Here is a 17,716-nt window from a genome sequence, read left to right as displayed (position 1 = left end):
AGCCCTGCCGATCAGCGCCTCCCTCTCCCTTGCCGCACCTCCCAATCAGCTGTTTCGTGGTGTGCAGGAGACTCTGGGGGGTGGGGAGGGAGAGGAGCGAGGGCACGGCAGGCTCAGGGGGAGGGGGTGGGAAGGGGTGGAGTGGGGGCAGGGTCTGTGGCAGAGCCAGGGGTTGAGCAGTGAGCACGCCCCGGTACATTGGAAAGTTGGCGCCTGTAACTCCAGCCCGAAGTCGGTGCCTATACAAGGAGCTGCATATTAACTTCTGAAGAGCCACAGGTTGGCAACCCCTGCACTATACAGTCCACCGTCAATAGGGCTCCTAATCAATATGGAGAAATCTACCCTGACTCCTGTCAGAGAATAGAATTTATTGGGGCTGTTCTGGACTCTAGAGGCCAGGGCTGAGATTCTAAACAATGTGGGGCATTGCTCTAGATCAGCGATTCTCAACCTGAGGCCCCACATTTTAATTTAAAAATTTTCACGGACCACTAAGCCCCCCTGCTCAGCCCTTGCCCCACCCCTCTCCCCGAGGCCATGCCCCTACCCCGCATACTATCTGAAGCCCTGCTCACTCCGCCCCCTCTCCCTGTTGCTCACTCTCCCCCACCCTCACTCACTTTTACCAGGCTGGGGCAGGAGGGGATGCGGACTCTGGGCTGGGCAGGCGGTTGGGGTGCGGGTTCCTGCCAGGCGGTGCTTAACTCAGGCAGCTCCTGAAAGCGACTGGCACATACCTCTGGCAGCGGATTGTATGCTGGGGGGCCAGGGGATTTCCTTGTGCGCTGCTCCTTTCCTCAGGCACCGCACCTACAGCTCCCATTGGCTGCAGTTCCTGGCCAATGGGAGCTGCACAGTCGGGGTGGGGGGCAGCATGCGGAGACCCTCTGCCCCCTCAGGAGCTGCAGGGATGTGCTGTCCGCTTCCAGGAGTGGCACGGAGCTGGGGCAGGTAGGAAGTCTGCCTTAGCCCTGCTGCACCACCAGACTGTTAAGATGCAGGAGGCACTGGGAGGGAGGAAGAGGAGTTGAGTTGAGGGGTGGGATGGGGAGGAATTGATCAGCGGGATAGGTGGACCCTAGTTTGAGAAACACTACTTTAGATATAAAATCACATCCTGTCACTACAGTTTGAAACTGCCTTTTACTTCTAGGGCACATGGCAGCATGCACTTCAGAAAGGTACAGTGCTGGCTAGCTTTGTTGTATTCACTGGCCTGTCATATGGACATCGTGGTTCAAGTACCTACTCAGATCTTGTGCTGCTTTAAATTTTGGCTAGAACCTTCAACTCTTTGCATTGGAGTTCCCTTTGCTCTGCCACAGACACTCACTGTAGTCACAGATGCATCGGATGGAGGTTGGGAAGCTCACTTAGGTCCCTTTCAGACACAAGGTCTTTGGTCTAACGAAGGAATATGTTTGCCTTCTAATTACACAAAGACTGCCAAGAAAAGTAATTACGTATTCATTGTAGTATATGGAATATTTGGGAACTCTTCAGGTTTCAGTTTATTCTTTAGGTAAATTAATTTTCTTCTGTTTTCTTGCATTTGGTTCTGATGGCAGTGGTGGTCCTCATTAGAATGGTAACACTTAACATCACCCATTGATGTCTCAGTGCAGTTATTTCTTCTTATTCCAGGAAACTTCTAATGTAGTGGATTGTTTTTTTATATGGCAGAGATAATATGTGTATAATTTCTCCTACAGTTTTATTACAGTAACACATCAGCTTGAAGGTTCTAGGTAATTTTCTACAACAGATTTTGTTTTCTGAGATGCATGCTATACAATCTTTTTATTAGAGTATTTTTGTGTCTCTATTGTGCAGAATTTACAATGTTTTGTCTCTGTACTTAAACTATTTCCATCCCCTGGCTAATAATTACTTACTCTTTTGAGATTGTGGATAATTGTGTAACATTATAATTCAAGTCATTCATTTACTGCACTGTAAAGGATGCAAAATTACTTTAATATCCCTAAAACATAACTACTTTTCTCTTTTTCCCAACAAAAAGCAATTTGTAGGTAATTTGTGTTTTTCTGGCCTTTTGCCATTTACAATTATGTGAGACAAATTTCTTCTTCCTCAGTGTATCTGTGCTAGAGTTATTTGTCTGATGAATAACTTCATAAAATATTATGAAAATTTAATCACATGGTAATACACACTGTCTCCTTGGTATATTGTGGCATTATCAAAGAATTTTTCAGCATGATCGTTTGCACTGTGAACTGAAGTTCTTGGAAAAAAACGTGTTATCTTAAAGCAAGCTGTGCATTTGAGAGGTTCATGGATTTGTGAGGTTCTTACATTTGGGATTTTAGTTTACCTTTCAAAAGTCTTATACAACTGAAATTTCATGAGCTGGGCACTATTATAATACTATTGTGTTTGCTGATTATTCAATCCTTCAAGTGTCTTTCCATAAGTAAGTAAACTTTTTTAAACCAATCATTTATTGTATTATTTATATCTCCCTATGGGGTTAAAAACTTAACTATCTTATGATAGTGTCTCTCTTATTTTTGAAAGCTTTAGCTTTAGTCAGCTTGGACAGTAGTACACTATTCGCTTCTTACTCCTGAAAACCTATTTTGGATATACAGGGAATTTTATTAAATCATTGTCTCTAGTGGCTGTTTTACATAAAGCACAAATCCTGTATGTTTAAACATGAGGGTCCCAAGACTGAAGTATTGTTGCAGTTTAAGGCTGAAGTGCAGTGTCTTTAAACATATACAGTCCTGACTGTAACTTCATTGGCTCACTATTCCTAACTTGAGTAAGGTTTATTTTCACCAGGTAAATTCACATGTGATTAACTTTAAAAAATTGCAGTTAAAAAGTTACAATAAAATCTATAAGTAGTGCCTTCACATGTCATTAATTATCATCCCTCGAAGTAAATCTGATTTAAGTATTCACCAACTGTATTTTGACATTTTCAATTATTTAATCTCTATTCTATCATTAGAGTCTGGTGTTTTCCTTCTGTAAGAATATTCCCCCCCCCCCCCCCATACCTAATGTTTAATTGGTCTAATATGGCGGCCATTTCTTACCTTATTTATTGTCATGCTTTTTTACCATATTCTGACAATTCCCAGTCCACTTTCTCTACTTCCAGAAGCAAATCTGTCTCTTAAACTCATGTAGATTCTGCTTTAGTCTCCTTCTTTGGAAACTTATTTTTATTACATTTTGTATGAAGCAGTGTTGTGTTAATTTAGAAGGAATAAAGGGGCCCAAAGAGTCATGACTCTGAAACTGTCCAACATTAAACAAGATTCAGGGTTTGGTATACAGAAACCTCAGCCTGCTTAGGGTACATCTACACTACAGCGGGGAGTCGATTTAAGATACGCAAATTCAGCTACGTGAATAGCGTAGCTGAATTTGACGTATTGCAGCCGACTTACCCCGTTGTGAGGACGGCGGCAAAATCGACTTCTGCCGCTTTTTGTCGGCGGCGCTTACTACCACCTCCGCTGGTGGAGTTAGAGCGCCGATTCGGGGATCGATTGTCGCGTCCCGACGGGACGTGATAAATCGATCCCCGAGAGGTCGACTTCTCGGGGATCGATTGTCGCGTCCCGACGGGATGCGATAAATCGATCCCCGAGAGGTCGACTTCTACCCGCCGATTCAGGCGGGTAGTATAGACCAGACCTTAGCACCATGGCAACCACAGCAATGCAAATCCTTAAAGTGTTTTATTAAAGATACAAAAAAAAAAAAAGAAAAACAGTTAAGTATTAAATAGTTTTCTTTTTAACATTTCAAATACTTTAACTATATCCCTTGTTCCCTTTTCCATTAGCTGGAGAATGTGTTTAGAAGGAAAAAACCCTTGTTTGACATTCTTTTAGATAATACTAAAGATGCTAATAACTTTGGGGAAGAGAGAAGAAGTTAGTTGAGATAGGCTGGAGCTGTTGTCATTGAAGTCTGATCCTGTTTTCTAAGACAAAATAAGACGCACACAAAAAGGGAAGAGAAGAATCACAAAAAGAAAATGCAGCTTCTGTTTCTGGTGTTGACTTCCACTTGCAACCTCACTTCTGGAAAAACACTGGTTCAGCACACGGCCTTATCAGCTACTTATACTTGTACCAGCATCAGGCTGCTTAAAAAGGGCATTGCTTTTAGTTGCCTGTCTGCTCACAGGCTTACAGCAGTGTTGCAAAATGTACAGTCTTGCAATCAAGCCAGACACTTATTTGACAGAAGAAAAAAGGAGAGGGATAGGAAAGGGAAGACATAAGATGGGAAAAGAAAAGAACGCACAAAGGGAAAAGGCGGTGAGGAATGGGATGTCCATCTCTCATCCCAGGTGGTATTTGAGATTTAGCCTGAACCAGTGAAGGTGGTGGTGATATCTGGATCCATGTCTCTGCCCTGGTCTGGTAGGATGAAGATGGTCCATGTGTTCCAGAGGATGGTGAGAGATGGCAGGCATGATGATAATGCTCGCTGCAGCAGTTGTTGGCAGACAGATACTGCTTCTGCCAATTTTTCCCAGAAATATTTTCTTTTTAAGAACCCCAAAAGTGTGTGTTGGGAGAAATAGTTTGTCGTCTCATTATTTTGTCCACCAATAGGCCTAGTTTCTGACACATCAATTTTGATCCACTGATTTGATTCCATGCTTTTCATGTTTGCCAAGGATGATCTTAATGCAGTCCTTAAGTTATATCAGGAGGCCTTTTTGTTTGAACTAATTCAATCTTTCTGTCTTGCTTTTTAGAGACAAGGCGGGTGAAGTAATTTTTTTTTATTGGACTCTCTTCTATTGGTGAAAGACAAGCTTTCAAGTTAGCTATTCTTCAGGTCTGGAAAAGGTATTCACTGGGTTTGTCAACCCTGGGAACTTACCTGAGCATAACTATGTCTCTTGGGGAGTGAAAAATCCACATCCCCTGAGAGACGTAGCTATGCTGATCTGACCCCAGGTGTAGACAATGCTAGGTTGACAGAGGGAGTCTTCTGTTGACCTAGCTACCTCTTCTCAGGGAGGTGGATTACCTACGCCAATGGGAGAACCTTGGTGTCTATGCTGAAGCACTACAGTGGTGCATGAATAGACATACCCAGAATGTCACAACTAAATACAAGATGGAACAGATTGTTTAGCGTAAGTGGTTACACATGTTCTAAGAGACCATTCAAATCCATAACTCCAGTGTCTTTCAATACCGTAATTTTTAGTGTCTAGAAAAGTTGAATTTAAGCTCCGAAGCTTGTCTTTTGAAGGTGTGGTGCAGGTTTCCTTTGAGGAGAGGACTGAGACGTCAGATAGTGAACACTGTTTGTCCATTGGTGATTTTTTATTCTTTTTTTTCCTGTGAGACTTAATCTGAGAGTGTAGTGATTAGTCTGGTTTCACCCACATAGTTATTTGGGCATTTAGTGCACTGGATGAGGTATACCACATGTTGTAATAGGCATGTGTATAACCTGTGGGTCTTGAAAGGCGTTGTGGGGGATATTGATCATCTTTTCCCATCAACATTTGTTGTAATAGGTTATTGTGACAGCTTATGAACTTTCACTCACCTTTTACTGTTGAGCACATAATCAGGGTAAATTTGTAGTCCCCAGTTGTCACAGCAGCAGTTCTATCCAAGTTCTAGCTGGGCCCAAAAACTCTGTGCTAACTGCAGCAAAGCTGCTTGCTGTCCAGTGCTTATTGCTGAAAATTTTAGAGTCTCCCTTCAAAGGCTTGGCTTGTGGGGCTTAGCGAATCCATCATCAATGCTTAGCTACCTAAATTTCATACATGTAAAATCACTGGGCTAACTAATCTTTGTCCGGGTCATTTTCTTAAGGAAATGTGATCCTCTACATCTTTTCTTTGGTACCTTTTTCTCATTATATTTTTCTGATTTTACATTTGTTTGCAGTTTTCCTCTGAAATGATATTTGGTTTTCCTTCAGACCCTTGGTTTACTTTATTTCTTTTTTTCTCCCATTACAGACACCATGTTCATTATCAGAGGGGTAGCCGTGTTAGTCTGGATCTGTAAAAAGCAACAAAGAGTCCTGTGGCACCTTAAAGACTAACAGATGTATTGGAGCATAAGCTTTCATGGGGGAATACCCACTTCGTCAGATGCATGCGTCACCCACGAAAGCTTATGCTCCAATACATCTGTTAGTCTTTAAGGTGCCACAGGACTCTTTGTTGCTTTTTACATGTTCATTATAAAAATGTAAGGAGTAATCAGTATTTGCCAACAATTCCTTTTAAAGTAAAAATAACCAGTTTAAAAATGCTGTTTAAATTTTTTATTTAACAGATCTGTGAAACTCTTGAATCTCCCCATCAGTCTTCGGCCACAGAAAATGAAAAGTTTGTTGGGTCAGAACATGTCAGCCAAAAGTCCCTTCATATACTCTCCAATTATTGCACACAATCGTGGAGAAGAGCGAAGTAAGAAAATAGGTGAGCATATGATCCAAGCTTTCTTGTAACTGTTGCTTTGAAATCTTCCTGCCTTGACTCCATATACAGATCAGGAATTCAAGGAATTACTCAAAAAAGCATAATACTTTGGGATAAAGTTTTCCATGGGGAAGAAATGTTAAATGATTTCAACTTATTTTCTTACCCTTAGGTGATTTTTCAAGCAAATCAATAAGCACTCAATCCAATAATCTTGTTAGGGGAAATTAATTAAATAAAAAAGCTGTTTTAGATCTTGAATTATGTCACAAATACTCTTTTATATGTAGTGTAGTTATAGCCGTGTCGGTCCCAGGATATTAGAGAGACAAGTGGGTGAGGTAATATCTTTTATTGGACCAACTTCTGTTGGTGAGAGACAAACTTTTGAGCTTCAGGTCTCTCTTCTACATACGTAGTGGTCAGAGGCCTATCGGTGGTGAGACCTCTGGGGATGTGTGACATTACCCAGGATACAATCTGGACTTATGGACATCTGTGTCTCCTCAGTTCTCCAACCTGGGGTGCCTTTTACACTGCTTTGCTGTGAGAGCAACCACCCCCTTGTCTGCTCTGACACAGCCTGCAGCATGTAAATCACTCCCAGCTATATAGTATGAGTGCTATAGCCAGCCACTCCTGAATTACACTGCAGGGCAACATCAGCAAACTCCCAATCCCAGACTTTCTCCCAGAAATGTGTGCAACTTGTACTGCCCAGCATCCTTCTGAACAATGCAAACTCATATAAAGTCTGTCATCTCATTAATAGTATCAGAGGGGTAGCCGTGTTAGTCTGAATCTGTAAAAAGCAACAGAGGGTCTTCTGGCACCTTTGAGACTAACAGAAGTACTGGGAGCATAAGCTTTCGTGGGTAAGAACCTCACTTCTTCAGATGCAAGTAATGGAAATCTCCAGAGGCAGGTATATATCAGTGTGGAGATAACGAGGTGAGTTCAGTCAGGGAGGGTGAGGTGCTCTGCTAGCAGTTGAGGTGTGAACACTAAGGGAGGAGAAACTGCTTCTGTAGTTGGATAGCCATTCACAGTCTGTTTAATCCTGATCTGATGGTGTCAAATTTGCAAATGAACTGGAGCTCAGCAGTTTCTCTTTGGAGTCTGGTCCTGAAGTTTTTTTGCTGCAAGATGGCTACCTTTACATCTGCTATTGTGTGGCCAGGGAGGTTGAAGTGTTCTCCTACAGGTTTTTGTATACAAATCAACAGAGCCAGACGTGTACGCAGAAGCCTCCTGCTACAAGACAGGCCCAGAAGAGAAACCAACAGAACTCCACTGGCCATCACCTACAGTCCTCAGCTTAAACCTCTCCAGCGCATCATCAGTGATCTACAACCCATCCTGGACAATGATCCCTCACTTTCACAGACCTTGGGAGGCAGGCCAGTCCTCGCCCACAGACAACCTGCCAACCTTAAGCATATTCTCACCAGCAACCACGCACCGCACCATAACTCTAACTCAGGAACCAACCCATGCAACAAACCTCGATGCCAACTCTGCCCACATATCTACACCAGCAACACCATCACAGGACCTAACCAGATCAGCTACAACATCACCGGCTCATTCACCTGCACGTCCACCAATGTTATATATGCCATCATATGCCAGCAGTGCCCCTCTGCTATGTACATTGGCCAAACTGGACAGTCACTACGCAAGAGGATAAATGGACACAAGTCAGATATCAGGAATGGCAATATACAAAAACCTGTAGGAGAACACTTCAACCTCCCTGGCCACACAACATGAGTACACATGCTGAATGGCTGCCGGATTTTCGGGCTCCCACCATTCCTACTACCTGTGAAGCTGCAATGGTGGATAACTTTTGCATCACAATCATAGTGTGGAGACAGCCTCTAATGACCTGAAAGAAGTCCTCCAAGGAAGTTCAGAATGGATAGTCCTAATTTTTCTAAGGTAAAAAAGAAACATGATAAATTAACTAGAATGACAAACTTTTTACTTATTAATTAACTCAAAGTATGTATTAATACTTGGGGGAGCAAACAACTGTGCATATCTCTCTGTGTTATAGAGGGTGAACAATTTGTGTTTATCCTGTATAAGCTTTATATGGGGTAAAACGGATTTATTTGGGTTTAGACCTCATTGGGAGTTGGGCATCTGAGTGTTAAAGACAGGAACACTTCTGTTAGTTGCTTTCAGGTAAACCTGCAGTTTTGGGGCAAGTAATTCAGACCCTGGCTCTTTGTTGGAGCAGATGGGAGGGAGTGTCTGGCTCAGCAAGACAGGGTGCTGGAGTCCTGAGCTGGCAAGGAAAACTGGGGTAGAAGTAGTCTGGGCACATCAGGTGGCAGCTCCCAAGAGGGTTTCTGTGATCCAACCTGTCACAATTAGCAATGAATTGAAAATGTTGTGATTGGCTGTATTACTTTTCTAACAGAGTCTGGGTAGTTAAAGTCCCCCATGAGTACAAAGTCTTGTGCAGGACTGTCCCTAGGGGTGTGCGGGGCCTGAGACATTAGAAACTCGGCACCTATATGCTGGGGGATGCTCCCCCTCTGGCTCTGCGTAGGCTCTGTTCCCACTGCACCCCTTTCCCCAAGGCCCCACCCTGTCCCACCTCTTTCTGCCCCCGCCCAGTTCTGCCCCCTCGCCCAAGTGTGCTGCGCCCTTGCTCCTCCCCCTTTCCTCCCAGCGCCTCCTGTTGCTGTGAAACAGCTCATACGCATCCGGTGGTATGCACTGAGAGGGAGGAGGATGCACTTATTGTCAGGGCCCATCAGCAGGGAGGCAGCACTGGGGGGAGCAGGAGGTTCTAGTAGGGGGGCGTGACATTCCCCTTTGGTGTTGTCTGGACCAGTGATCTGCTAGGCCACTTCAATCCTTGACTCTGGGAGTCAGCCTTACCCTGCTCTGCTGTGAGAACCCCCACTCCCGGGCTGTTCACGCACAGCATCTGGCATGTAAGCTGCTCCCAGCTACTTGCAAGCAAATGACACTAACCAATATCTCTGGTCCCAGAAACAATCCTAGGAAGCTCTGTCTTGCCAGTGTCCAGTTATTCTCACTGGATGCTGCAAGCTTATATGAGTTTGTCAATTTTTACAAAGAAATTGATGATGTGTACCGGGCTGTTCTCCCAAGGGGAGTTTGACACACTGCAAACCAAATGCACTGCTTCAGGTAGAATAAACAAACAGATTTATTAACTATAAAGGTAGATTTAAGTGATTATAAGTCAAAGCTTAACAAGTCAGATTTGGTCAAATGAAATAAAAGCAAAAAGCATTCTAAGCTGATCTTAACACTTTCAATGTCCTTACAAACTTAAATGCTTCTCACCACAGGCTGGCTCTTCAGCCAGGCTCTCTCCTTTGATCAGCGGTTCAGTTGCTTGGTGGTGGTGGTTGGTGGTGGTGGTGTCTGTAGATGTTGGTGGAAGAGAGAGAGCATGGATAATTTGTGTCTCACTTTTATCATGTCCTTTCTTTCCTCTTGGCTTTGTCCCCCCCGCCCCTGAGAGTCAGGTGAGCATTACCTTATCACAGTCCCAAACTGCCCAAAGGAAGGGGGTGACTCCCTCAAGGGTCTAACAGATTCTTTGGTGCTGCGTAAGCCAGTGTCCATTGTTCCTGTGAGTCTGGGCTGGGTTTGTCTCATCCATGCCCTGACGAGGTGTGAATTGGCTCTCTGTTCTTGGAGAGTTTTTTGCATGGGCTTGCTTTAAGCCATGAGGATACATTTTCAGCCTCGTAACTATATACATGAAATTATAACCTATAACCTCACTATAACAACTATGCTCAGTGCATTATGAGCCTTCTGAAGATACCCAACATGACAAATTTTACATTGGATACCACACAATCATTTTATAAAGACGAACATAGGGGTGTAGGGTGTTCCCCCGAGGTACAACGTGTCACAGGGGCTCCTCGCCCCCCGCCCACCTGCCGCTTGTCTCCCCATTCACCTCCTCACCCCGCCTGCTGCTTGCCTCCCCATTCACCTCCTCCCGCCGCTCGCCTCCCGCCTCACCTTCCTGCCTGTGGGGCCTCCAAAAGCATGGGGCCTGGGCCTGTTGCCCCGATTTGCCATACCCAAGGGATGGCTCTGGTCTTGTGTTTTGCATTTTTGCTGTTCTAGAAATGCTTCCTCCTCCTCTTCCTGATTTGGTGGTCTATAGTAGACTCATAACATAACATCACCCATATTTTTTGCCCCTTTTATCTTTACCAGAGACTCAACTGGTCTGCCTCTCACCTCCTTCTAGACAATGTGCATTTTTCAGTTAGATTTTCATTGATAAAAATCTTCACTTTTTGAGGAGTTTTGCCAGACTTGTTTAATATAGCTGCTATTCTCATTCCTTAACAAATCCATCAGAGAACATGTGTGAGCTCAACATTATTCTCTGAGGATAATGGAGAGTATTCTTGGAGTCCGTAGTAAAATAGTTTTTTTTTTGTTTGTTTGTTATATTTAAGGATGCAGTGTACCCAAGAGACATTTAAGACCGCACACATTGGTTTCTCTAGTCATTCTGTGATCCAGTCTAAGGGGATATTCAGGCTGATTGTGACCTTTGAAAGCTCAAACCTTCTTCAGTATACGCATTGTAAAGTATACCTATTTTTCAAATTACTTCTACATTATTGGTCTTTATTCTTTTTAATTCAGTACATACGAGGAACAAAGCCAATAGCAAAGCCAGGTTTTCTAATTAAGTTGGGGAGGGGATGGGTCATTGGTGGTAATTTTTCAATTGAGAAATATGCTTGAAAAGGCACCATACATACATTTAAAGAGTGTTTGGAGGATGACTGCCCCCTGTCCTGCTTTTTGGGTTCCGCCACTGCTTCTTGATCATGTCTTAAATATCCTGCAAGATATTCAAGGTACTTCTTTCAAGCAATGACAAAAGCCAGTACTTTGAAGAAATATATTTAATTTACTTAACTATAGGTAGAAAAAAATAATCAACAATTTATTCTCACTGGATAGTTCTTGTGATATTCTAAACAACTGGTAGCTTCTTGAAGTTGTTACAAGGTAATGAACCAGGATTATTTGTATTACTTTGCAGATGAGTCCTAGTGTATAATTGAATAAATCATCATTACAGCGAAGGAAGTCAAGTATTAGTGAAAACCCAAAGGGAAATGGAGCCCTTGAGAAGAGTATTAAGAAACTGCTTACAGCTCTTTAGCTCTCATAAGCTGATAAGCTTTTTTGGAATTGATTATATTTTAAATATTACATTGGATTATTATAGTCCTATTAAATAGCTTTAGTATCATGGTTGTTACGAGAACTAAAACCAGAGATTTTTGTGACCCAGTTAAAATGATTAGTGTTGTAAAATACTGACTTATCTACAGAAGTAAGAATGTACAATATATCCCCAGAAGGAACCAGCTAATAACATTTCATAATTTTATTTGATTAGTATACCATTAGTGTAGTGGCTGTTAGTAAGTGGCAGGGGCTAGATGAATCCCAAAACTTCTCCCTGCAAAGCTAGTATTTTTGAGAATATGTGGCTCCAGCTACCCCTTCTCCTTCCAACAGTGCAATATGGGCAAAATCCCTCCCGAAAATTTTGTCATGTGGAGTGGCCCTTTAAAAAGGCTCCAGGAAGGATGATTTTGTCAGCTGGGCCTGCCAGGATCACTAAGAGGTAGGAAATGGAGGTAGCCAAGACCCCTCTGCTCCTAACCTTCCATGGAGCCAGGAATTTGGTGTCACATGGTGTGACAGCGTACCCCATAAGGCTTTATGGGGGGGCGTTTATAAATGTACGTATGATATAACTGAAATATGTTTTGTGCCGCCTGTGCCATGTAACATATCTCCGTAAAGGTTATGGTCTACTATATCTATTCATCCTATTTGTACATATATATCATTTTCCACTTGAGGTTAAGAATTTGGGCTGTATGCTTGCTTGATTTCTAAGTAAGCTCTGTGAGGCATTTGGTCAGCTTCTTTAGGAAGGAATTCGCCAGGTTAAGTACCTGATCAGGAAACACTTGGGGAACAATGCATCTTGGAATGCTCCAATCCACATGAGAAGTCTTCCTGGAGACATGCAAGATACCATGTGGACAATGGCTTCAGCCTGTAAAGACTGAGTCATGCAGGGACATGTGACTTGCCCAGGTGACCCCAGAACTCCATCTTGGAGCTGGACTTTGCATAGGAGGGAGGAGGGGGGGGTCTCCACCCACAAGAGAGAGTCTATTTAAATCCGTGGGAGACCCCTCCATTTTGTTTTCACCTGGCTAAAGAAGGAGCCTCTCCACCCTCCCCCTACCCTCCAGGATACTTGAAGGAGGCTGAAACAAAGGACAGCATCTATAGGGGGTGTGAGTGATTGCTGGACCCAGGCTAAAAGGAAATTAGCCTGTAGAAGGGAGCACTCTGGAGCTGGTGAGGAAATTATCTGTATTCAGTTTGATTAGGCATAGATTTGCGCATTTTATTTTATTTTGCTTGGTGACTTACTTTGTTCTGTCTGTTACTACTTTGAACCACTTAAATCCTACTCTGTATTTAATAAAATCACTTTTTATTTAGTAATTTACTCAGAGTATGTATTAATACCTGGGGGAGCAAACAGCTGTGCATATCTCTCTATCAGTGTTATAGAGGGCGAACAATTTATGAGTTTGCCCTGCATAAGCTTTATGCAGGGTAAAACGGATTTATCTGGGTTTAGACCCCATTGGGAGTTGGGCATCTGAGTGCTAAAGACAAGCACACTACTGTGAGCTGTTTTCAGGTAAACTTGCAGCTTTGGGACAAGTGATTCAGACCCTGGATCTGTGTTTGGAGCCAGACAGGAGTGTCTGGCTCAGCAAGACAGGGTGCTGGAGTCCTGAGCTGGCAGGGAAAACAGAAGCAGGGGTAGTCTTTGCACACTGGGTGGCAGCTCCCAGGGGGGTTTCTGTGATCCAACCCATCACACATGGCTTCACCACCCCATCTACTTCCAGCAGCACCAGCAGGTTTCCCTTTACTGTCTCAGGAATCCTAAGTATGTCTGCAATTTTGGACCTCAGTGCACTGTTTGTGGAGCTGGACAATTGCCTCTTTCATGGGGGATGAGTGAGAAAATGGGAAAACGAATAGAGGGTTAGTTATGGGCAGGCCCTGGCAGTACCATTACAGTCCTGGACAACATGACCTTAAAGCATATACACCATAATTGTTCATTGACGTTTCTGTCCTGTTGAAGCTCACGGTGGCAAGGACCACCCCTGCACTGGGCAGCAACAAAGAGAATGGTAGAAACCCTTGTGTTGGCTAGGCATACAGCAGGAATGGGCTTTTTCTTTTTTCAGGGAAGGAGTTTGTTTGAGAGAGCAATGGGGACAGTTTATACTTTTCTATGTTAAAAAAAAAAAAATTGATAATGCTGCATAGGGAAGTATTTGGGTACATGTTTTATATAGAAGGGAGAAATATAAAAATAATTGGAAGTGAGCCACGGATTTGTTTTTTCAGGGAAGGATGAAGGTTGGAAAGGAGGTGAATGTTAAGGTAGCACAGGCGTTTGATAAGGTATTTTAAAAACTTTCAAAGTTGATTCAGAACCATTAAACTATACACATGTTTGACCTAATGTTTTCAAATTAAGGGATGTGGAGCACTTCACAAGTACTTTATGGCAAGTTGACTAGTCATACGATGTTGACTTTCCTCCTTTCTAGTTGCAGAATTTCATTTATACAATTAAAATATATGAAATCCTTTTCTAATATCTATGTATATAATTTATGTAGTTGCAGTCCTGAGTAGAAATGGTCTTTGCAATTGTGAATGAATGAAGATATGGTCTATGAAAGAATTGTAATGTCTACACTATGAAAATATTTGAAAATGCTAGCTTCCATCACCTCACTTCTTTGTTAATGTTAGTTATCCTGTCTCACCCATTTCTTCTTATTTTTTGTTACTTGTTTAGCCTTGTCTTAAATTGGACTGTAAGCAATTTGGGACATGGACTAGCTCTACTGATGTTTGTACAGCATCAAGCCCAGTGAAGCTATGATCTAGTTGGGATCTCTAGGTCCTGCCATAATACAAATAGTAAATAGTGGTACTAAACAGAAAAATTGAAATTTCTTTGAGTTAATAATAGATTTGTACAATCGTTACCTTTTCCTTTCTGGATCCCAATTCCACAGCTGTTTCTAATATACTTTGCTAATAATAAGGCCAAATAGATGACTGATCTGCATAGGATAGCTTACAATAGGTTTCTTGTTTTCAGTAGTTACTTACAGAATTGAAGTCCATCATTTGAGTGTCTTTGCTTTGAGAGAGTCTTGGAATGATCAAGTATTGACATCTCAGCATGTTGTTGTGCCGGTAATTCTCACTACAACCCTCACGAAATCTGGAAGGATATTTGATTTATAAATAGCATAAAAATTACTGTTTGTCTGTAAGGAATTCATTTTTAGTCTATGCTCTGTGTATGAGTAACGACCTCTTGATGTAATTGGAAAGTATCTACTTCATTTTGGGCACTAACAAAAAAAATCACAAATTATGGTGTATAAATAATATTCTTCATTCAATCAGCAGTTTGTCTGATAGTTTTCATTTGCAGGTTTCATGCTTTTTAAGAGGTTATATTCTCACAGTGCATGTCCTTAATTCCTACTGGCATTAATTGGAGTTAAATATTTGCATTGAAAACCTCTCTTAAGCCTTCTGTAATACTACTAAGAAAATGTAATCAGACAGTAAATGGTTGTGAATGTGTAATTAAAGTACAGCCAATTTCAGCATGTGAATTAGTTTCATATTAAACAACAAGTCTTGATTTATGCAGTGAACTTACTAATATTGTCCTGGTAAGGGGGTGCTAAAAAGTATGTTAAAATATGGAGAAAACCAGAGCACTGAAATATTTTAAAAGTTGCAACCAGAATCACTGTATTCCAACTACTACTATAGTGAGACCTTTGTGATGAGCATCTACCAATTAGTTGTAATGGTATTCCTCCACCTTTTCCCTTAATCCTCATGCTTGTTTATACTTCTAAAATTGAATTAATTTAGTTTGTAATGTTGGTATGTCTCCACTTATGTCTCTGTACTTGGTATGGTATACTTAGCTCTGAGTCTTCCTTGCCACCCTCAAGAAAGAGCTCCCAAGTTACCTGCTCTTTCCTGAAGAGAATTAAAAGGGAGTGCATGAGGTCCTCAACGAATGGTTAATCTGGTCTCCTGTTAGTGATTGATTTATCAGTGTCACTGGTCCTCTTATTTTTTTTTAAATAAAAGAAGCTGCCAAATCATATTCAGCTCATGTACATGAAAACTTGTGTTCCTATTACTGCTACTCTTTCCTCATTCTTTCCCTATGTTGTGTTCAGTCCTTACCATCCTGTTGCATTCTGGTACTTGATTCCTTGAGGTGCTGAGCACTCTGGCCCAGATCCAGAAAGGCACTTACCCATGTAAGTAGTCACCACAGAAGTCAGTGGGACTTCTCAAGTGTTTAAAGTTAAGCATGTGCTTAAGTGCTTTTCTGGATTGTTGCCAGAGTACTTAGTACCTCATAGGATTAAGCTCTTTGGGGCACGAGCTGCCATTTATTTTGTTTGTACATTCCCCAGCTCATTAAGGTAACCAATTCACCTCTAGACTTTGCACTTCCAGTCTCCTAACACAGTGGTTCTCAACCAGGGGTAAATGTACCCCTGGGGGTACGCAGAGGTCTTCCGGGGGTAGGTCAACTCATCTCGATATTTGCCTAGTTTTACAACAAGCTACATAAAAAGCACTAGCAAAGGCAATACAAACTAAAATTTCATATAGACAATGACATGTTTATGCTGCTCTATATACTATACACTGAAAGGTAAGTACAATATTTATATTCCAATTGATTTATTTTAGAATTATATTGTAAAAATGAGAAAATAAGCAATTTTTCAGTAATAGTGTGCTATGACACTTCTGTATTTTTATGTCTAATTTTGTAAGCAAATAGTTTTTAAGTGAGGTGAAATGTGGGGGTGCGCAAGACAAATCAGACTCTTGAAAGGGGTACAATAGTCTGGAAAGGTGCATACTTCAGCAGGAAATTGGGTTGTGGAAGTTATCTGGAAATTTGCATTTGACTGTACGGATAGCTCTGAGTACTAACATCTCCATAGCAATATGTCAGCAGCAGTTAGCACTGCTGTTATGGTAAAACGGTGGTAGTCACTTTCAGTTTTAAATGTGTAATTTATTTTTTACAGACTTCCAGTGGGTCCAAGGAGATGTATGTGAAGTTCAGCTGATGGTGTACAATCCTATGCCTTTTGAACTCAGAGTAGAAAACATGGTATGCATCTTTCCAAATTGTTCTTTTATCATTTTGTGATAATATTTTTTCAATTCTGCACCGTTCAATTTTCCAGTATTGTTTTATGTAAAGCAAACAGTTAAAACTGTATTAAACCGATAGAGAAATTCTCAGTCATATAACATCATTGCCTCACTTAGCCCTTCTCACCTTCTGTACTAGACAACTGATGCTAGAAATAAGGTGTACATTTTAAACAGTGAGTAATTAACCATTAGAACGATTTACCAAGAGTCGTGGTGGATTCTCCTTCACTGACAATTTTTAAATCAAGATTGGATTTCTTTTAAAAGATATGCTCTAGGAATTATTTTGGGGAAGTTCTTTGGCTTGTGCTTTACAGGAGGTTGAACTAGATGATCACAATGGTTTTAGAATCTATGAATTATTAGGACAGTGAAATGAAATTCTTTGCCATTCAGAGTGCATGGATGCTTTACAATTACCGATGTACAGTAACCTGGACTGAATAAACCAGACCCTGACTCATAGGCTAAGCATCATCTTAGTCCAGGGAATGATTGTCAGAATTATCAGGGCACATCTTCAGCTTGCTATGCTGCTGTGTAATCTACCTCTTCTCATCTCTGTCCTGGTTTCAAACTGGCCTAAGAATTCCCCATCCACATGACCACAACGAACAAGGCTTCCTCAACTTTTGACACCCTCCCTAGCTTGATAAGAGATTAACCCCCGCCACACACATCTAAGGCACAAAGAGTGGGAGAAACGCAGGGGAAGAAGCCATAGATGGTGAAGAGGAGGAGGGACTATAGTAACTCCTCACTTAAAGTCCTAGTTATGTTGTTGAAAAATGCAACCTTAAGCGAATCCAGTTTCCCCATAAGAATTAATGTAAATAGGGGGTTTAGGTTTGAGGGAAATTTTTTTGCCAG

The 17,716-nt window shown here is 41.8% G+C and overlaps 1 protein-coding gene across 1 annotated transcript in view; it reads left to right on the top strand.

Moving 5' to 3' along the window:
• TRAPPC9 (trafficking protein particle complex 9) overlaps positions 1-17,716 on the top strand; it is a gene marked incomplete in the record, with an annotated part of 827,606 nt that overhangs the window by 88,802 nt on the left and 721,088 nt on the right. Inside the window, 2 exon segments of the mRNA XM_034763666.1 lie at positions 6,312-6,457; positions 16,714-16,799. Of these exon segments, the coding sequence (XP_034619557.1) occupies positions 6,312-6,457; positions 16,714-16,799 (232 nt within the window).

Source organism: Trachemys scripta, chromosome 2, assembly GCF_013100865.1.
Source record: "Trachemys scripta elegans isolate TJP31775 chromosome 2, CAS_Tse_1.0, whole genome shotgun sequence".
In the NCBI taxonomy this organism is placed as follows: Eukaryota; Metazoa; Chordata; order Testudines; family Emydidae; genus Trachemys; species Trachemys scripta.
The sequence above is the reverse complement of the archived record's forward strand: the minus strand, read 5'-3'. Positions and strand labels throughout refer to the sequence as shown.